The sequence below is a fragment of the Malaclemys terrapin genome, chromosome 21 (genome assembly GCF_027887155.1).
Source record: "Malaclemys terrapin pileata isolate rMalTer1 chromosome 21, rMalTer1.hap1, whole genome shotgun sequence".
NCBI lineage: Eukaryota > Metazoa > Chordata > Testudines > Emydidae > Malaclemys > Malaclemys terrapin.
Window position 1 is genome coordinate 11889096 of NC_071525.1, and position 22035 is coordinate 11911130.

Below are 22035 nucleotides of genomic sequence, written 5' to 3' on the forward strand. Positions count from 1 at the left end.
CTGGCTGCAGGAAGCTAAGAGACAGGGTACCTGAGTGGAGCAGGGCTGGGGAAAGGCAGAGGAGCTGGGGCACTCCAGCTTGGAAAGCCCCAGGCTGTGGCCTAGCATTGGGCCAACAGGTACTGGGGATTGCAGAGGGCAGCCCAAGGATAGGCAAAGGCAGCAGGTCCAAACCAAACCTTGCCTGTGATGAGTGGCCTATACTGCAGTCTGCCCCCAGGGAGTGGGGCTAGATGGTGACTGGCAGTAGCCTTACCCTGGGGTGGGGTGAGAATCATAGAATATCAGGGTTGGAAGGGACTTCAAGAGGTCATCTAGTCCAACCCCCTGCTCAAAGCAGGACCAATTCCCAACTAAATCATCCCAGCCAGGGCTTTGACAAGCCGGGCCTTAAAAACCTCCAACGAAGGAGACTCCACCACCTCCCTAGGTAATGCATTCCAGTGCTTCATCACCCTCCTAGTGAAATAGTGTTTCCTAATATCCAACCTGGACCTCCCACACTGCAACTTGAGACCATTGCTCCTTCTGTCATCTGCCACCACTGAGAACAGCCGAGCTCCATCCTCTTTGGAACCCCCCTTCAGGTAGTTGAAGGCTGCTATCAAATCCCCCCTCATTCTTCTCTTCTGGAGACTAAACAATCCCAGTTCCCTCAGCCTCTCCTCATAAGTCATGTGCTCCAGACTCCTAATCATTTTTGTTGCCCTCCGCTGGACTCTTTCCAATTTTTCCATATCCTTCTTGTAGTGTGGGGCCCAAAACTGGACACAGTATTCCAGATGAGGCCTCACCAATGTCGAATAAAAGAGAACGATCATGTTCCTCAATCTGCTGTCAATGCCCCAACTTATACAGCCCAAAATGCCGTTAGCCTTCTTGCAACAAGAGCACACTGTTGGCTCATATCCAACTTCTCGTCCACTGTGACCCCTAGGTCTTTTTCTGCAGAACTGCTACCTAGCCTTTCGGTCCCTAGTCTGTAGCAGTGCATGGGATTCTTCCGTCCTAAGTGAAGGACTCTGCACTTGTCCTTGTTGAACCTCATCAGGTTTTTTTTGGCCCAATCCTCTAATTTGGCTAGGTCCCTCTGTATCCGATCCCTACCCCCTAGTGTATCTACCACACCTCCTAGTTTAGTGTCATCTGCAAACTTGCTGAGAGTGCAGTCCACACCATCCTCCAGATCATTAATAAAGATATTAAACAAAACCGGCCCCAGGACCGGATGGGAGCGGGATGGGAGCCCAGGGCTGGGGTGGGGGGCAGCCAAAATGTTTTTTGCTTGGGGCGGCAAAAAACCTAGAGCCGGCCATGAGAGTTTTATCACGTTTTTAGCAGCCTGAAGTAAGGAGGCCCCAAAACTCTCCATCTCCGTGAGTGCGAAATACATTTTCTTTAACAACCCCGTCATTTCTGATCTTTCTTATTCTAAGACTTAAGTACACCTCTATCCCGATATAATGCGACACGATATAACACGAATTCAGATATAATTCGGTAAAGCAGTGCTCCGGGGGGGCGGGACTGTGCACTCCGGTGGATCAAAGCAAGTTCAATATAACGTGGTTTCACCTATAATGCGGTAAGATTTTTTGGCTCCCGAGTACACCGTTATATCAGGGTAGAGGTGTATCTGTAAGAAAACACAGACTTGGATTTTTTTTTATTTAATATAGCTTCTCTCACTTTCTAACTGTGAGCCCCCCCACACCTTATTTTCCTCTAAAATGCATGTTCTATTACTAATATTTCATATCTTTATTAAAAAATGCAATTATTTTTCTCTAAAAAAAGTGTCATTGAGACTTTATTTCAAAATAACCTAAAAGCATAAAATTTATTCTTTCCCCAAAAATAGTTATTACTAATATTTAATGCCTTTAGTTCAAAAAGCATACGTTTTCTCTAAAACCATTTTATTCTTCTAACTTCTAACCTTAAAATGACCCTAAACGTGAAAAAAAAAACATGTGCAAATAGTCCTAAGGCTCCTCATAAATAATTTTTTAAAATGTCAAAATGGCTACTGCACTGAAAGTGTACATATCCGAAAACGAGGCTGGGGGTGGGACATAAATTTAAAAAGGGGGTATGGACACCTGTCAGAATTATATGTTGAAGAACACTATAGAGCCTTTCCTACTTGCCCCCCAATCCATGAGCAGTGCAGAGCAGCTCTTGCCAGCAAATGACATTGTTCGTTTCCCAAACCATTTTTATTTACTTGATGTCATGTGGGTAATCTGGGGTTACATGCTGGGGTCAAGTAAAACAGGCCAAGACATAATGTAACCGTGTTATATGCTGCAATAGGATGGAGAGTACTCATATCAGAACATACATAAGTGTGTTTATACCATGGAGCGGTATATGCTGCATATCATAGAATAATAGAAGATTAGGGTTGGAAGAGACCTAAGGAGGTCATCTAGCTTCAAAGCAGGACCAATCCCAACTAAATCATCCCAGCCAGGACTTTGTCAATCCGAGCCTTAAAAACCTCTAAGAATGGAGATCCCACCACCTCCCTAGGTAACCCATTCCAGTGCTTCACCACCCTTCTAGTGAAATAGTGTTTCCTAATATCCAACCTAGAGTTCCCCCACCGCAACTTGAGACCATTGCTCCTTGTTCTGTCATCTGCCACCACTGAGAACAGCCGAGCTCCATCCTCTTTGGAACCCCCCATTCAGGTAGTTGAAGGCTGCTATCAAATCCCCCCTCACTCTTCTCTTCTGCAGACTAAATAAGCCCAGTTCCCTCAGCCTCTCCTCTATCTCACATTCAGAGTGCAAAAACAGGAGGCTGAGAAACCAGGACTGAACTCCTGATGACCAGGGAGCCTAGAAATCCGTTTGCCATGGAAAAATGTGGAATTTGCATTCTTACAGAGAATCTTTAGTTTTTACATTCTGTGAAAAAATAAAAACCTATATTAACAATTCATTAAATTTTATTGAAAGTGCCAATGCCACTTATTCAATGAGCACAACCACCCCCTCTTGTGGTTGATTTTTTAATTCGTTTTAAATTAACAGCTGAAACCTATTTATCTGATTTAATTGGGACGGGGGCCAGATCGGATAATCAAAAATTGGGATAATCAGGAGAACTGGCAAAGAGCTTTGAATCCCTTATTTTAAGATGGGGGGCTCAGGCTGTCAGCCCCGCGCAGCTGGCACTTGGGCTGTCAGCCCTAGGAGACTGGTGGGTTGGTTAGTATGGAGAGCTGGATAATGGAAACTTGGATAAACGGGCTTCTACTGTATATCAACACACCATTGTGTTCAACTGATACCTGTAGGTATGGTGCCTATGGAAACTAAAGTTCAGCCTTTCATTTTAACTGAGGAAAAATGCAAATTTTTATGGTTTTTAATCAGAGAAGTTTGGTTTTTTATCACGGAAAACTAGGATCTCTGCTGCTGTCAGCCTTGAGCTCCACCCATGGCCTGGACCCGAGCTGAGCACAGAGCTAAGAATCATGGGTGGGCCCAGGCTGCGATCAGCTTGGAGACCTTAACCATGAAAATATTATAATGATTTGGTGGTTGAGGGTGTAGATGTGTCACCCCTGCCAGCCCCATCATGGAATGGAGGCAGGGTCATTGGGCATCCAGCGGAGCTACCACCCCCATGTGCAAATGGTTCCCCAGCCGCCATGCTCTGCTGCACCAGCATGGGCTGGCTGAATGGGAATGGCTGTGACCCGTTGGTGGGTTCTGTGTTGCTCTCACTCAGGGTTGGTCTACACTGCAATTAGACAGCCTGGCTGGCCCATGTCAGCTGACTCCGGCTGGTGGGGCTCAAGCAAAGGGGCTGTTTAATTGGGGTGTAGGAAGGTCCTGGGAGGTGGGAGGGTCCCAGCGCTTGGGCTGCAGCCAAAGCTGGAACGTCTACACTGCAATTAAACAGCCCTTTAGCTGATATGAATCAGGACCATAAACAGTGGGAAACGCTAGAGGGTAACAGAAAGAGAGCGGGAAGGGACGGCACCTTCTGGTCTCATTTCAGAGACATTTAAAACCTAAGTGACCTGGAAGAGAGTGAGGAGAATTCCTGTGCGAGAAAATCACAGACAAAAAGAGGTGAGTGGAAGGGTGGGAGCCTAGAGAAACAATGCAACAGGTAGGGTTATAGCTAAGCAGACAGTAGGAAAATGGATATGTACAGCCAGCCATGGAGGCGGGTGAGCTAATCAGGAGCCAAGCTTTCCAAGGGGAGGGCGCTGTCTGGCAAGGGGCAATGCTGATACACTGAGAGAATGGGCAGGAGTTTGCAATGCAGTGTGGCTGCATGAAAAGCCAATGGGATTTGGGTCTGCCTGTGCCAAGGGCTTATCCCAGCAGTGAAAGGCAGGGCCCGGCGCAGCTCTGCAAGTCAGAATTCACCAGATTAGTGGGAGGAACCCAGGCAAATGGTACTGAGTGCACGTCAGGATCCCATCCTGCCCCTGAGATCTGCGGTGAGCAGGGAAGCTCACGGAGAGCCGCACCAGCCCTGATGCCAGGCACATTTAGGAGCAGACTGGACCAAGCACTGGAAAGCTGACTGAGGAGCATCCAGTGCTGGGGCCCAGGGTGGGAGGCCTAGACAGCACCTCCCAGCCTCTCTCAGCTCTGTGCTTAGGCCCAGTGTGTGCGACAGGGAATGGCACAAACCCCAGGGGCTGGAGATCACATTCTCCTTTGTGCTAGACTTGCCAGGGTTTATGGCACAGTTGCCAACTTTCAAGTGGTAAATAAGAACCCCGACTTTCACAATAAACCAAAAATCAAGCTAATCTCATTTCAAAACAAGGCCAAAACAAGCCAATCCCTAAGAACCCCAACACTCTATGTGACCAGATCCCCTGGCGTGCAGTCTGGGACTGTGGTGGGCCCGCTGAGCACCCCTGGCTCTCTCTCTCTCTTGCCCCTGCTTGCCCCTTGCCCCAGCTTGCCCCCTGCTTGCTGGGAGCCAATAAAAAAAAATAAGAAGCCACAAGCTACAAGCCAAAACTAGCCAACAAGCAACTCACAAGCCAATTAAGCCAAAAACAAGCCCAATTTCTGCGTTTTTGCTGCGGGTTTGGCATGTCTGGTTCATAGCTGCAGACAGCACGCCCCGGGGTCAGGTCACTCTCTGAAAGCAGACAGCAGGAGTTGGACCTTTGGCCGGGGCTGCACCGCTACTGAATGCGGCCTGTGCTCACAGGATCAGAATAACAGCCTGTGTTTCAGGAACACATCACCTACTAATTCATAGTACAAATTATTCCAGCCAAAGATGTAGCGGGAAAAGGACCCACCCCCCATTATAGATTGCATGTCATAGAGGACATGGTCCCACATGTACACGTCAGTCATTTCACCTGTAAAAGAATTATATAAATCAAACCCGCCCCCGAAGGAGTCCTGCTCCTGCCCCAGGATGATCACAGCCTCAGTACTGACGGAGTAGCCTTTCCACAGCCCTTTCCTGGGTAAGGGCTTCCCGTTCACCCAAAGCTCGGCTATGCCCGTGGCGGATTCCCAGGTGGCACAGACGTGCTCCCAGTCCATACGGGTCTCTGGGACTCTGAAGGTCACAAATTCCCCCCCCACGTATAGTCTGTACTCCCTGGAGCTGGATTTGAAGAGCAGGATCTCGTCGTCATAGGCCTTGGTGGCATAGGAGAAGAGGGCGTATGGCCGGGGCAGGTCAGTGTAGGATCTCAGACACACGGTAAAATTCTGCAGTGGCTGCTCTGGCTTCGGCTTCAGGATAACATAGGAGTCGTTGGATGCTCTCGGGAAAACAAACACCTTACGGAAGAGGTCTGGGAGGAGAAGGGAGATGGGTGGGGGGTGTTTCTTTGTCAGGGTAAGAGACCCGATTGGTACCACTCTTCCTAGTTAACCGCTGAGGCCCCTAAATCTCCCCCCCCACCGTGCTATCCCAGCCCTGAGGCCAACCCAGCTCTGCCAATGCCCCTCAATCACCCTCACCTCACTACCCTGGCCCTGGATCCGACCCAGCTCTGCCAATGCCCCCAATTCCCCCCACCCTGCTATCCCAGCCCTGGGTCGTACCCAGCTCTGCCAATGCCCCCGATTCCCCCCGCCCTGCTATCCCAGCCCTGGGTCGTACCCAGCTCTGCCAATGCCCCCGATTCCCCCCGCCCTGCTATCCCAGCTCTGAGGCTAACCAAATTCTGTCAGTGCCCCTCACTCCCCCGCACCATGCTATCCCAGCCCTGGGCCGTACCCAGCTCTGCTAATGCCCTCAACGCCTCCCACACCCTGCTATCCCAGCCCCAATTAAGAGGGATAGATTGGGGCTAGTTGAAAAGCCTTATGTCTGCCTGGCAACTGGCAACACCTGCCAGCCTGATAGGCAGCCGCTACAAAGGCTGGGAAGGAGCCAGAAAGAGGTCAGTCAGGGAGGGAGGTGGACACCCTCTAGCTGGTTACTGACCCAGCCTGCGGTAGGCGAGACACCTATACGGATTGTATATAGTTGGACACTGGTGGTTGGATTTTAAATGCTTAAAGAATAAAGGATACGGGTGTTGCAGAGTTGAAGTCCCCTGGACTTATTTGGGAGGGCAACCAGCCCCAGAAGAAGAGGGGCCGGCCGTGCACCCCGTGACATGTGGGAGCTTGTCCGAGATCCTTTTGTGCCAGAGCTACAGTTTGGCAACCTGGAGATGGAGGGAACCCTGCAGTGGCTGGCTCAGCAGCAGGAGGAGATGCAGAAGGTGCTGCAGGCCTTCCAGCAATCCCCCCAGATGGAGAGATGGGCTCTACTTGCCTGGCAGGCCGTGCAGCGGAGGACTTTACAGGACTTTATTAAGGAGCAGGTGGGGTTGCAGCAACAACTCCTGCAGAAACTACTGAATTCCTTGAGGGGAGATGGCACCCACACTACGGGGTTGGGCCTTTGTAAAATGGGCCCCGATGATGAGCCCGACACTTTCCTCTGCACCTTTGAGTGAGTGGCCATGGGCACCGGATGGGACAGGGAAACCTGGGCCCTACAGCTAGCCCCCAATCTAACCCCCAGCCAGCGTGCGGACACTCCGGGGGTGGGCAGGACGACCGCTGGGGCCGTGTGTGACTCCCAGGCAGCGTGTGGACACTCCGGAGGTGGACAGGGCGAGGGCTGGGGCTGCGTGTGACGCTCAGCCAGTGTGCGGACACTCTGGGGGTGGGCAGGGTAAGCGCTGGGGCCGTGTGTGACCCCCAGGCAGCGTGCGGACACTCCGGCGGTGGGCAGGGCGAGGGCTGGGGCCGCGTGTAACCCCCAGCCAGTGTGCGGACACTTCGGGGGTGGGCAGGGCGAGCGCTGGGGCTGCGTGTGGCCCCCAGCCAGTGTGCGGACACTCCGGAGGTGGGCACGGCGAGCGCTGGCTGCGGGGAGGTAACAGCTGCAGGGCTGCCTGGCTGCAGGGATTCAGAACGTGAATCTGGATGGGGCACTTTGGGTCAGGGGCTGTTGCCTTCACTGAGACCGTCCCCTATTCCCCGCCCAGCCACTGTGCCTGAGCAAGGAGAGCAGGAGTGGGCTGGGGGCCTTTCCCATCCTGGGTGCTTTGCATTGGCCCTGGCACCTACCTCCTCCCCAGGCATCATTGGATCTGCACCCTGGAGGAGAGGGGAGAGGTGGGTACACACTGCACCCCCTGCTGGTCACAGGGAAGTGGAGAAGTGAACAGCCCCCTGCTGTCTCTGGGGCTGGGGACAGATGGACCCCACGGCCACCTTCCCCAAGTCCCAGACAGCACGCTCCTGGGGAAGCAGCATTCGAATGAGGCTCTTTTAATTGAAAGGGCCCGTCAGCCCATGGCCACATTGGCACTTTGCTCACCAGGAGACAGGGCACAAAAGTGGATGCTGGTGCTGGCGAAAGCCCCCTCCGGTGGGGGCAGGAGGGAGCTCAGTGCCCTGGCTGCTGCCATGTGCCCTTACTGGGGCCGAGAGCTGCAGGGACGTACCGATCATCTCCAGGCTGTACTTGGCCACAGAGCTGCCCCAGGCACTGGTGGCCGTACAGATGTAGGTGCCAGTTTCATTCTTGCCGACGGGAGGAAGGGTGAGGATGCGGTCAGGGTTTATCTGCAGGGGGACATCGCTGCCTTCCTTTGTCCACAGGAACTCCAGGGGGCTAAGAGGAGGGGGGTTAGTGAGAGATAAGGAGTGCTTTCCCGAGGGGCACACATTGGGACAGGTCTGACTGCAGCCCCACGGCAGCGCCTCTGGGGCAGGCCCCGGCAGGTGATATCAGCACACAGCAATGCTGCAGCTATTCCCCAACAGCCGGTGAAGGACACCAGCGCCAAGAGGCCTGGTCCTCTGTCGCCAGGCACTTTCTCTCGTCGGTCACACCAGGATGGGGCGAGTGCAGAGGCCGCGTATAATGCTACTAGTGAGATCTGGCAGCGTGTGCTACCCCCTCTGCAATGACGTGGGCACGAGGCAGGGCAGGGCAGAGCCAGGCCTGGATCTCCTAGGGAGCGGGGTACGTGGGGCTTGTCCCGAAAGGCAGCACAGATTCCCAATGTGGCAATCGTGCTCAGGGCAAGAACTCAGAGAGCAGGCAAGTGGCCACAGGGAGGCGCCTGGCTAGTCCTGCACTGGGTGGTCTATACTCTGAACCCAGCATCCCACTTTCTGCGGGTGTGGGGTGGAAAGTTTGTGCTCCGACAGGTCTGATCTCACTGCTCCATGCACAGCGCAGGGCTCAGCAAAAGCTGCAGGGGGGGTGTTCAGCATTTCCCGCCCTGTGGGGATGATCCTGGTGTGACCCATGTTGTGTCCTGGGCCCTACCGATGGGTGCAGGGTGGGCATGATGGGAGGGGGAGGGGCGAACACTACAGGCCCAGGGTCGGGGTGGGTGCAATGGGAGGGGGAAGGGTGAGTGCTACAGGTGCAGGGTGGGTGTGATGGGAGGGGGAGGGGTAAGCGCTATGGGCACAGGGTGGGGGTGAGTATGATGGGAGGGGGAGGGGTGAGCGCTATGAGCTCAAGGTGGGAGTGGGTGTGATGGGAGGGGGAGGGGTGAGCACTATGGGCCCAGGGTGGAGGTGGGTGTGATGGGAGGGGGAGGGGCGAGTGCTATGGGTGCAGGGTGGGGGTAAGTGTGATGGAAGGAGGAGGGGCGAGCGCCATGGGTGCAGGGTGGGTGTGGGCACGATGGGAGGGCAGGGGTGAGCGCTATGGGTCCAAGGTGGAGCGGGCATGATGGGAGGGGGAAAATTGGGCACTAAGAACACAGGGTGGGGGTGGTCGTGATGGGAGGGGTAAGCGCTATGGGCACAGGGTGGGGGTGGGGGTGATGGGAAGGGGAGGGGCGAGCGCCATGGGTGCAGGGTGGATGTGGGTGTGAGGGGAGGGGGAAGGGCGAGCGCTATGGGTGCAGGGTGGGGCGGGCATGATGGGGGGGAAGATTGGGCACTAGGGGTCAGGGTGGGGGTGGGGGTGATGGGAGGCGGACGGGCGAGCGCTATGGGTGCAGGGTGGAGCGGGCATGATGGAAGGGGGAAGATTGGGCACTAGGGGTCAGGGTGGAGATGGGTGCGATGGGAGGGGAGGGGTGAGCGCTATGCGTGCAGGGTGGGGGTGGGCACTGTGGGCGGTGTAAGTGTTTTGGCTGCAGGGTGTGGTGGATGCAATGGGGGGAGGGGTGAGCTCTTGGGCGCGGGGTGGGGGTGCTGGGAAGGGGGCTACTAGAGCAAGAGCAGCCAAGGGGAGAGGTGAGGGGGAGGGGAGCTCCTTACCCAGGATCCCCTGGGACGTCACACTGCAGCTGCAGCTCTCTGCCCGGGCTGGGGTAGGGGGGCCGCGGCTGAATCCTCGCTGCTGGCTTGTCTGGTAATGTGGAGAAGGAAGAACATGGAGCCAAGCCTGTTCCCCTGCAGGGGCCGGGGTAAGCAGCGGCTGCACCGGGGAATGACCCTGCAAGCCCCCTGGCTGCCCACAGTGTCTCTGCCAACCCCTTGTGCTGCCCACCGAGTCCCTGTGTCGTCTGCTGATGCCCACGTGTTGGCTGCAGTGTGCCCACCACAATCCCCTTTTGCTGGTCAGAATGGAGCCCCCAATCCTCCTGCACTGTCACAACGCCCCACACAGATCCCCCCACGCTGTCACAGCATGCCTCCTAAGTCAGGTAGGGCAGGGCACAGCTGATTGGCCATTGCATTCTTATCGCCCTTCCGTAAATGTCTCTCAGCCACACCCTGTGTGCACCAGAGCAGTGCCATCGAGCAGACGTGTGCAGCAACGCGGCTCTTCCCAACGCCTCCTCTGCCCCACGCTGGTTCCGCGTCACTGTTTCTGGGAGTCCTGGGGCCTCACCCTCAGAGTCACTGAGCCCCAACGCTTCAATTGACATCAGGCTCCATCGTCTCAAGGTGGGTGCCAAGATCCAACAGGGCTAAATGCTGAGCACCAGGGGACTTAGCACTGCACAGTCCCCCAAGTCCAACAGAAGCCCTGCTCTGGACGGGGGCATTATCGGGAGTCCCATCTTCGGCTGGGAGCTGTGGGGAGGGCAGTCGGAAAACGTGACCCACGCACCCTCCAGAGTGCCAGGGACTGGGCTGCTCTCTGCTTGCAGAAGCACAAACCCTGTCGTCCTGTACAGAGGGCATCCCGGCCAGGGCTTGCCCCCCTCCCCCGGCACAGCCAGCTCTGCCCCTACCTGTCTGGGCCACTGCTCCTGAGAGGCCAGCGAGGAAAAGGAGCCAAAGCTGCAGCTTCCGCATTTTCTTCACCTGCAGAATAAACCAGAGGGAAGAATCAGAGGGACAGGTGTCAAGAGTCTGTGGCCAGTGTGATATGGACAATCAAGGCATTCTTTAAATCTATCGGGAACAAACAAAATCCTAGTGTTCATACAGCTCCATTATGAGAGAGCGGCGACGACAGTGTCAGCCATGACGGAGGAAAGGGGGAAGTGTTCAGTAAATATTTCTGTTCTGTACTGGAAGGAGCTGGGGGACATTTCCATCTCTGACAGTCAGAGCTGTAGCTAGGTATTTTTGCGCCCGATGCAAGAATATTAAATTGCGCCCTCCCCCAGGGCCGGCTCTTCGGTGGCAATTCAGCAGCAGGTCCCTCAGTCCCTCTCGGAGGGAAAGGCCTGCCGCCAAAGACTGAATGAAGTGGCGGCGGTAAAGCCTGTGATTTTGGGGGGTCTAACTCATAATTTTTGACTGCTTGGGATGGTAACATTGCTTCCAAGATGGTCTTTGGTTCCAGTCCAGTTCCAATCCAGAGAGGAAAAACAACAAGGAGTCTGGTGGCACCTTAAAGACTAACAGATTTATTTGGGCATAAGCTTTCGTGAGTAAAAACCTCACTTCTTCGGATGCATCCGAAGAAGTGAGGTTTTTACTCACGAAAGCTTATGCCCAAATAAATCTGTTAGTCTTTAAGGTGCCACCAGACTCCTTGTTGTTTTTGTAGATACAGACTAACACGGCTACCCCCTGATACTTGAATCCAGAGAGGGACTCACAGGTTAAGAGAGGAGGGAGGTGCTGGATATCAGCAGTGGCCACTAGGGCTCAGCATGGGTCCTGAGAATGCTGGGAGTTCAGGTTTGCAGGGCAGGATCAGGGGTGGCAGATTTGTAGAAATTTTGGTGGTGCCCAGAACACGCTCCGCCCAAACTCCATCCCCCCACCCTCCCAGAGCCTTGGGAGGGAGTTTGGGTGAGGGAGGAGGTCTGGGGTGCAGGCCCTAGGCTGGCGCAGGGGATTGGGGTGCAGGCTCTGGAAGGGAATTTGGGAATGAGAGGGGTGCGGAGGGAGGGGGTGCAGGTTCTGGGAAGGAGTTTGGGGATAGAAGAGGTGCAGAGGGAAGGGGTGCAGGGGTGAGGGCTGTGGGTTGTGGCTGGGAATGGGAGATTTGGGATGTGGGAGGGGCTCAGGGGAAGAGTAGGAGTGTGGGGGGGTGAGGGCTCTGGCTGGGGCTGGGAATGGGAGGCTTGGGGTGTGGAGGGGCTCAGGGCTCGGGCAGAGGGTCAGAGTGTGGGGGGGATGAGGGCTCTGGCTGGGACTGGGGATAAGGTGTTTGGGGTGCTGGAGGGGCTCAGGCAGAGGGTTGAGGGTGCAGTGGGGGGTGAAAGCTCTGACTGGGGGTGTAGGCTCTGGGGTGGGGCAGGGCTGGGGATGCGTTTTGGGTGCAGGCAGGCTGCTCCGGGACAGAGGCCAGAGAGGAGGACTCCCCCCAAGGCCTTTCTCTGCTGGCAGCAGCAAGCTCTGGGGGAGAAGTCCTCCTTTCCTGCCCCCCCCAGCAGCACACTCACCCCCACCACTGTCACTGCATGTGCTCCTAGGGTCCCTCTCAGGTCCAGGAATCTCCCTTGCCTCCCCCTTGGTGGGTGTCAGAGGATGCTGCGTGTGCCTCCTCCCCTGTTGTTGCCCCTGACTGTAGCCTCACTGGGGGTGAGGGATGGGGCTGCCTCCTTGCCCAGGAGCGGTGACTGCGGGTGGGGCCGGGGGAAGGGGCTGTGCTGCTGGAGGGTCCCACTGGAAAAAGAAAGCGTTTGAGGGGGAAGGGCAGGCTCAGAGTCAGTCTGCCCTGGCAGTTGAGATGGGGGGCGCTAGGACCCTGCGGCAGCAGTTGCTGCAGGGGAGAGACAGGGACTCTCCGCTCCTTTTTCTTTTTTTAACTCCACCGCTTTCTGCTCCCCCTCCCCCTCCAGGCTTTGTGTGCCCTCGCCTCCCCCTTGTTATGGCACTGCTGACAGTGATCAAGTCATACTTTCTATCCCATCCATGACTAAGGAGGGTATTACCCAGCAGCTACTAAAGTTAAACATTTTTAAGTCGACAGGAGCAGACCACTCACACCCAAGAGTATTAAAATAATTGGCTGAGGACCTCTCTGAGCATTAATGTTGATATTAAAGAACTCTTGGAACACTGGGGGAAGTTGCAGAGGGCTGGCAGAAGAAACATGCCAAAATTTAAATATGATAAATGATGTGAGTCAAGAAACTATAGGTCAGTTAGACTGTCATCGTTCCAGGGCAAAACCCTGGAAAGACTGAGGCAGGCGCAATCAGTAAAGAACTAGAAGATGGGTGTATAATTACTGCCAGTCCACATGCTTTTGGGGGAAAAGGTCTTGTCAGACACACCTGAGAAAAGGATTTTGCTGAGCTCACATGTTTTGCTGATCAAGGCAGGAGTGTGACCTTCATACACATGATATTTCTATCACACATAGCCTGACTGCAGTGCTCCACTTTGTACTGCTCTGCCTGCCCTGCCTAAAACCTGCCCCCAGGCAATGCCAATCTCCAGATGCAGGGGTTGCTGCCCCCGAATGGGGAGGAAGGCAGGCAAGCTGGGAATGGGCGACGGGATGGATCACTTGATGATAATCTGTCTGTTCATTCCCTCTGGGGCACCTGGCACTGGCCAGTGTCGGAAGACAGGATACTGGGCTGGATGGACCTTTGGTCTGACCCAGTCTGGCCGTTTTTATATTATGTTCTTAGGGACATGGCCCCCTCACCCACTCCCCCCAGCCTGGGGCGCACTGGGGAGCAGGTGCTCTGTCAGAAAGCATGGTGCCACCAGGGCACTCCTCGCAGCACTAGGGGAGGATGGCAGCTCTCCAACCCCCCTCGGGCCAACATCTCCACCTGCACCTGCTCTGGGCTGTGCATAAGGACGCGATTTAGTCATGGATTCCGTGATCGTATCAGACCTCCGTGACTTCGGCTTCCGCTGTCAGCGGCTGAGGCTATGTTAGGCTTTTACTAGAAGCTTCTGTACGGGATCGGGGAACAGATACTGGACACAGTGTTGGTCTATAATACTCTAAATACCTTTTACTGATTACAATATAAACCTCACTCACTCCACATTCATACCCCAAACATACTGCACCAGAGTCTGAAGGTCAGAGCAAAGTCCCAATGGCCAGTCGAGGTTCGGTCCAATCACAAGGCGTGGCAAGCCGACACTGCCCCTCTTCAAAACTGGGGCTTTGGATCGATGTCTGACTCCAAATTTCAGATCTGTCAGACAACCATTTATAGACCAGTCCATCACGTCATCTGCTGTTTGTCTCCATTCGCTAGGCCTTTCACCCACAACTCAGAGAAAGCAGCCCCAGGGAGGCTGCCATAATCCAAGCAGCCCCGGGGAGGCTGCGTTCCATTTCCCCCGTTTTTATCCACAGCTGTAACAGATACAATACCACCAATGTTATTCCCTTTTCTGCTGGTTTTGTATGTTTCCCATGGACACAACAAGGCTGTTTTGCAAGAACAGTCCTTGACTGATTAAAACCTTAAATCCTCGCTTCAGTTGCCAGCATGCAACTCACATACTCATGTCAAACACACTTCATTCACACTAGGCCTCAACAGCCCATAACATATTGCATTATATATAGTGTAGATATAACCCAACAGCTGGAGCTGGGGCTATGTCCCTCCCACCTTGCAGCTGTGCCCTGGGCTATGCACCACCTCCAGCCCCTGCAACTGCGGCCAGGGCTGTGCCCCCCTCACCCCACCCTGCTCCTCCTCTCACACACACGGCTAGGGCCTGGGCTGTGCCAAAATCTTAATCTTAGCTATGTGGCATGAGAAGAATCTGCTGGCAACGTCCTCATTTGTAGCCTTTCACTCGGGGCCTGGAGCAATCACGGGTACCATGTAGCTCAGGGCATGGAGAACAGCAGTGGGAGCAGAACCAAGGCCGTGCCATGGTCACTGGGAGACTGTACGGGCAGTAGAAAGCCAGGCGTGCCTGGGTGGGGTGGCTCCAGGCGGACATTTGCTAGAGCAGCAGTGGGGCAGAGGCACCTCAGGGCGAGTTCTGCTTCCAAGGGCTAGTAAAACAGTGCCTCCTCCCTAAAGTTAGCGGTGGTGGTGGGGGCACCCAGAGCTGGCAGGGCTCTGGGGAGGGGCGGGGGAGGTGCAGAAGCAGGCGGGATGCTGAACTGTGTCCCAGGATGCCTTGCTGTGAGGGTGCTGAGGTCACTAGCTCAGCTGAGGAAGGACGGAAAGCAGCCCTCTGTGCTCTCTGTACTCCCACAACTGAAAGAAGGCACCTGGGTTTTGGCATCCACACGAGCCGCGCGGCAGTCCATGGAGAACCAGAGCCTTGCAGAAAGCAGCCTGTCCCCAGTGCATCACTGCTGAGCCCCCGACTCCCCCAGTGTTGCTCCGGCCTGCAAACCTCGGCTGTGATCCAGAGCTGAGCTAATGCCCACTGGACAAGCCAGGCCACAGCGGGTCGGGGGCTGCGTGGATTAGGCTTACCATATTTCAACAATCAAAAAAGAGGACGGGAGGAGCCCCGCCCTAGCCCCGCCCCCGTCCTGCCCTAGCCCCACCCCTTCCACTCCCTCCCACTTCCTGCCCCCTCAGAACCCCCAACCCTCCCCCCCACGCCTTGTCCCCTGACTGCCCCCTCCTGGGACCCCTGCCCCTAACTGCCCCCCAGGACTCCACCCCCTACCTAAGCCTCCCTGTGCCTTGTCCCCTAACTGCCCCCTCCTGAGACCTCCCCCACCTGTACTCTGACTGCCCAAAACCTTACACCCCCAACCCCCAGACAGCCCCCCCCCGAACTCCTGACCCATCCAACCCTCCCCCTGCTCCCTGTCTCTTGACTACCCCCCCCCAGAACCTCCCTGCCGCTTCTCTGACTCCCTGGCCCCCTTACTGTGCTGCAGAGCAGCTCGCTCGGCAGCGGGGGAGGGGAGCAGGGTCGGAGCTCCAGACTGCCTGAGGCCCGAGGCGAACGGCCGGCAGGCGATCTGTGAATGCGGGGAGGGAGGGACAGAGAGGAGGGGAGTAGTGTCAAGTTGCAGGGGAGAGGAGGGGGAAGTGGAGGAAGGGCTCAGGCCCGTGCGAGTGGCACGATCCGGCCGGCTGCCCTGTAAGCCACGCACGCTCTTCATGGGGGGGAAATCCGGACATTTACAAATTCCCCCCGGACGCTATTTTTAACTCAAAAAAGCCGGACATGTCTGGGGGAATCCGGACGAATGGTAACCCTAGCGTGGATCTAATCTGCGATGCAGACAGAATGGTTCCCGGATGTGTCTCAGAGCGCTCCCTCATCTGAGCATGGGCCCAGCCTCAGCAGCAGCCCTTGGCTGGGGACAGGCTGGGCCCTGGCTCCAGACTGAGTGAGGGGTTTGCACTTTCGCTTCTGCTCATCGAATCTGATTGCCCCAGAGACGAAGGGTTTGGCTACCCTTGTGAGTTACAGCACATTAAAGGAGCTCACTAGCTCACTCCCCATCCACACTGGCAAGGCAGGTAGAGCGCTCTGACTCCACGGCTACAGCGCTACTGGTACTCCACCTCGGCAAGTAGAATAATGGTTGATGCGCCCCCACTGGAGCACCCCAGCGTCAGTGTGAACGAGGTGTTGCATTACTGCGCTCTGATCAGCCTCCAGAAACGTCCCATAATCCCCTTAAATCAAGTGGCCACTCTTGACATTGTTTTGGACAGGGCCGGCTCCAGCATTTCTGTCGCCCCAAGCAAAAAAAAAAACAACAAAAAAAAGCCGCGATAGCGAACGGCGGCGGCAATTGGGAAAAAAAAAGCCGCAATCAGCGGCGGCAGTTCAGCGGCAGGTCCTTCGCTCCTAGAGGGAGTGAGGGACCTGCTGCCCCCAAATTGCCGCAAGTGCCGCCCCTCTTCCTTGGCCGCCCCAAGTACCTGCTTGTTAAGATGGTGCACAAACTGCTCTCGCTCCCGTTTTGCTACTTTGGGTGTACTGAGCATGCTCACTCGAACTGAGCATGCCCAGTAACCTTCGTTGTAGCCACTGCCCTCTCTCTGCCCTTACTTCTACTTACGATTTGCTGCCTCCTCTTTGGGGGGGGTTAAAAGGATTAAGGGGGGCAAATCGCAGCGGGGGGCTGTCAGGGTCTGAGCAGGGGGCAGAATTTTACTGGCCTGGGGGGTTCAAGCTACTGTAGCTAGCGGCAGAAGAGGGGCTGAAGGGCAAAAATCGGTGGTGGGGGGTGAGAGCCGGGGTTAAGCCGGGGGGGGGAGACACTGCCAGACCCCGTGCGAGTACAAAACCCCCGTTTAGGGAGGGGGAGGGGGGGAACAGTGATCCCGTGGGATGAGCCACCCACTGTGCTCGCTAATCTAGGGGTGTGGGGGGGACAGAGGCTGTTTTTGTTGTTCTCACAGGGACGCTGCATGTCAGCCTCGGAGCAGGGGGCGGGTTCCTGGGACTGGGGTCTTAAAGGCACAGGCCTCCAATTCCTAGCCTGTCAAAGCTTAATCACCGCAGCTGCTCTCTATCCTATACAAGTGTTGCAGGGCCAGGGCCGCCCAGACGGGGGGGCCAAATGGGGCAATTTTCCGCAGGGGCCCCCATGAATATGTCAGAGGCTGCCCCCGCCTCCGTCTTCCCCCGTGCCGCGTCCGGGAGCGGCCCTGGCGCACTGCAGCGCGGTGGCTCCAACACTGTCCGGGGCCGATCCTGGTCGCAGCACGCTGAGGCTCCAGGAAAGGGGGTAAGTGCCATGGTAAGGGGTGGGGCACCCCCCTGACCCCATCCTAACCATCAAAATCACCCAGCAACAGCCCATTATGTAATTGCAAATGTATACATACCATTAAAGCATTTAATGTTTTTAAATAATGTATTTAGTGTATTTTCAAATTATTACAAATTAATTTTTGAATGTATGTCACTGGTTATTTTTTACATTTCCAAATACATGTTACTATAGTATTGCAACTTTTTTTATGGAAGGGGCCCCCAAAATTGCTTTGCCCCAGGCCCCCTGAATCCTCTGGGCGGCGCTGTACACGGCTACGTTACTGATCCAGCCAGGAGACTGAATGCGGTGAAATATTGTACAGACACCCCCTCCCTCCAACTCTGCCTCTCACATTTTGAATATGTAAAAGTGTCTTCTATCAGTTTCTATGCCTATATGAAATCACTGCAGCTCATTTCTCTTATATAACGTGCTGAGTTGCTAACTCCCTCCCAGAGCCCACATGTCTGCACCCCCTCCTGTACCCCAATCCCATGCCCCAGGTCAGAGCCTGCACCCCTCACTCAAACTACCCATAGCCTGCAACCCTCCTGCACCCCAACTCCATCCCAGAGCCTGCACCCCAAAAAGGGCTGGATTAACTTTTTGTGGGCCTGGTGCTAAACATATTTGTGGTCCCCAAGGCGGGAAATGGGGACATGGGGCATGGGGGGCAGAGTCCTCAGAGCGACGGGCTGGCCGGGGGCAATGGGAGATGGGTCATGGCACGGCAGGGACAACCCTGCTCCACCCAGCCCAGTACAATGGCACTGTTTACAAACCGGGAGCTGCCAGACGCACACTGGCCAGCCCGGCCCTGTGCTCCCATCATGCTTCTTCCCCTTCGGGGCGGGACCATGACCCCAAGGTGATACCAGAGTGGCCCCTTTGGTTGATCTGCTTCCTCCTGGCTAATTTGACAAATTGATCTATTGTACGATTGAGGCGCGCTGTTTCACGTATTTGTGTGTGAGTACATGAAAAGGGAGGTAAGCTTTGGGGGTACAGAGCATGCCCCTGAGCCCAAGGTGAGACCAGAGTGGCCCCTTTCATCGATCTGCTTCCTCCTGGCTAGCATGCCCCTGAGCCCAAGGTCATACCAGAGTGGCCCCTTTCATTTTTTTCCACTGGCTTCCGCCTTCCTTATTTCCAATGACTTGTCTGCTCATGCACCTGTCACTGGTCCATGGGGTTGCGAATCAGGAGGGATGGGGTTTGTAGTCAAAAACACTCACAGTCTGCTTCCTCCTGGCTAATGTACCAAATCGATCTATTGGACAATTGAGGCGCGCTGTTTCACGTTTTTGTGTGTGAATACGCGAAAAGACCCCCACAAACCCCCATGCCCAGTGCCCTCCCACAGACCACTCCGAACCCCCCCCAGATCCTCTCACTGCCCAGTGCCCCCTAGCTGTAGACCCCCACAGCCCTCCCACAACTGCACAGTGCCCTGCCCCTCCCCGCCCAGAGCCCCCCCACAGATTCCCTCACTGCCCAGTGCCCCCCACCGCCCCACTGCCACAACTGCACAGTGCCCCACCCAGACCCCTGCACACTTCCCAGTGCCCCAACACACACAGATCTCCCCACCCCCCACTGCACAGCACCCCCCCAGACCCACTAGAGACCTACTCTCCCACACCCTAACCCCCAGCCACAATACCCGGCCCTGATGGGAGGTGACTGTGTCTGCCAGGCTGAGCCGGCAGCGCAGCCAGAGCTTGTCCTGGGGCAGGATAACTCCGGCCCCTTGGGGGTGCAATCAGCCAGGCTGGAGCAGGAGCAGGGCCTACCCGGGCCAGGCTCCCTCAGGACCCACATGCCTGGCAGGACCCAGCTGAGCCTCCCACACTCTCCCCCTCCCCCAGCCGTCCTCTGGGACTGGCTGAGACTGGCCCAGCCTCTGCACCAATCCCAGGTGGCTCTTTCCCTGGGGAGGCAGGTGGGGCCCCACAGGTCCCAGGCAGTGGAGACAGCTCAGAGCTGGAGCAGTGCTGGGGAGTGGGGCATATCCCTGGGACATGACTCCTGAGATCCCACCCACACTCATTGGCCCCGTGGCCAGCAGCCCTGCCGAGCCCACATGGTGGCCCCCAGCTGCTGGGTGATGAGCCCCCTACAGCAGCGGCATAGCCAGGTTCTAACATCAGGGATTTCTTGTATTATGTATAGTGAGTGTATTATATACAAATCAGGTAGTAGGGTTTACAATGTTCTAACAAGAGATTATGCTATTATCATTATCCAGTCAACTTGCACACCACTATTTTGAATTAGTGATAATTCACAGAGAGAGAAAGAAGAAAGCTGAATTTAGAGAATAATTATTAACCAGATTCTTGGTTATTCACCAGCCACTTTGCTCCAGTCCATAGCACACAGCACCATAAACCCAGTAGAATCTGGCCAAGAGAATATTCACCTCAAATTGTCATCTGCTACACTCCCCCCCCCCCCGCCTACCCATTCCCAGTCACCACTATTCAGCAGGTCCGCCCGGGGGGGGGGGGCAAGTGGGGCAATTTGCCCCAGGCCTGGAGTATGTCGGAGACTCCCCACACTTCCGTCTTCCCCCATCCCATCCCCTGGCGTCCTGGATGTGGCACGCTGAGGCTCCGGTAGAGGGGGTAAGCGGCATGGTAAGGGAGGGGCCGGACAACCCCCTGACCCCATCCCCCCACAGCCATGACCCCCAGCTCCAAGCCCAGCCCCTCTGAGCCGGACACCCCCGACCCCATCTCCCCACATCCCTGAGCCCAGCCCCTGTGAGCCGGGCGCCCCCCAACCCAGAGCCCAGCTCCCCCCGGAGCCCTGGGCAACAGCAGCGCTACCCCCAGGCAGCGACAGCCCATTTGCACCAACCATCACCATCACCCAGCGACAGCCCATTATGTAACTGCAAATGTCTACATCCCATTAAAGCATTTAATGTTTTCAAATGCTGGATTTAGTGTATTTTCAAATTATTACAAATTAATTTTTGAATGTATTTCACTGGTTATTTGTTACATTTCCAAATACATGTTACTATAGTATTGCAACTTTTTTTTATGGAAGGGGCCCCAAAAATTGCTTTGCTTTGTAATAATTTGAAAATACACTAAATACATTATTTAAAAACATTAAATGCTTTAATGGTATGTATACCAGCTGCTTAGCTGCAGCGCGCCAGGGCCGCTCCCGGACACGGCGCACTGAGACGCCGGGGGATGGGGGAAGACGGATGCAGGGGGATCCTCTGACATATTCATGGCATCCCCTGCGGGGCCCCCGGGGCCTGGGGCAAATTGCACCACTTCCCCCCTCCCCCCGGGCGGCCCTGAGACATTCTCTCACCTAGACCTAGACCAGTTTCAACAGATTTAAAATTTTTATTAAGATGATTTAAAAAAAAAAGTGAACAGAGTTTGAGCATAGAAGTTTATGGTTATCAGGGAATACTGTACAGAATTATCGATGGTGCAAAGTTTGGTTTAAAATCAGGTGGCATAAGGAATACATAATCTGCAATATCCCCGATTGGGGGTAAAAGGTTGATGGGTCAAAGTACAGGCATTGAGATATGAGGGTATGAAGTTCATATAGTGGCTATGTACGGGTGTGGAGTATAATGAGTAGATATAATGATGAGGATGGATTGACCCTCATTTGGTGAGATTTAATGTTCAGGGAGTTTATGGTTCTAGTAGTTCTCTACAGATTTGTCACCAAGATCAAGGACTGCAGTGAAAAGACAGCAAGGCCTGTGTGCTGGACTTGTGTGTCGAAGCTGATTCACAAATATTCAGTGTAGTGTATTATATGGTGTCATCTTACATCCTTCCCAAGGGCAAAAAATCTTCTGAAACAATGAAGGCTTGGGCTCATAACCAGTGGCTGCAGAACTTTTGGATGTGCAAGTCCACATTTCTGCATCTGTGTGCAAAACTCACCAAAATAAAAGCTGCACTGACATTGGAAAAGAAAAAAAAATTGCACTCTGGGGATCTGCAACAACCGATTCTTATTGGTCAGTCAGTGGTCTCTCTCCTAAACCTAGGTGGACTGGATTTCTTTAATGTAAGTAGTCACAACATATTGTTAAAGCTCATTTTATGCTCAATGCTGTGTTAAGATCTCTGCAGTCACAGATAATAACGGTCTTCTTGGGGAATCAGGGCACAGTATCCAGTCTGCAAGACACACACACACACACACACACACCCCGCTTGAACAAAACCCCATCCCTCCCGTTTTGCAACCATCCCCCAGAGGAAGCAGATCGTGAGTGTTTTCCATCACAAACCCCATCCCTCCCTGTAGTAGTTCCGGGGTGGGGCTCGTCCCTTCCTGGGGCGCCTGGAAGCCAGGCCGCCCCGCTACAAAGCGAATAACAGTTCTGAGCTCAGGCCCTTTGTGCAGGGGCTGAGCAGACAATTAACAGTTCTGAGCTCAGGCCCTTTGTGCAGGGGCTGAGCAGACAATTAACAGTTCTGAGCTCAGGCCCTTTGTGCAGGGGCTGAGCAGACAATTAACAGTTCT

At 54.8% G+C, this 22035-nt stretch overlaps 1 protein-coding gene across 5 annotated transcripts in view; it reads right to left on the bottom strand.

Annotated features, from left to right (window-relative positions):
- Positions 1–2197: 2197 nt before the first annotated feature.
- LOC128826990 (serum amyloid P-component-like) overlaps positions 2198–22035 on the bottom strand; it is a 29627-nt gene continuing 9789 nt past the window's right edge. For 3 of the 5 annotated variants that reach the window (XM_054010620.1, XM_054010619.1, XM_054010618.1), the window contains exons 2-5: positions 10667–10739; positions 9744–9834; positions 7961–8130; positions 2198–5803 (exon numbers count right to left, since the gene is read on the bottom strand). In XM_054010620.1, the coding sequence (XP_053866595.1) occupies positions 5202–5803; positions 7961–8130; positions 9744–9834; positions 10667–10730 (927 nt within the window). In that variant the 5' untranslated portion in view covers positions 10731–10739 and the 3' untranslated portion in view covers positions 2198–5201. Of the gene's footprint in view, positions 5804–7960; positions 8131–9743; positions 9835–10666; positions 10740–12277; positions 12299–13871; positions 14168–22035 lie in introns of those variants that run through there. The other 2 variants (XM_054010617.1, XM_054010621.1) reach the window with 2 other exon arrangements.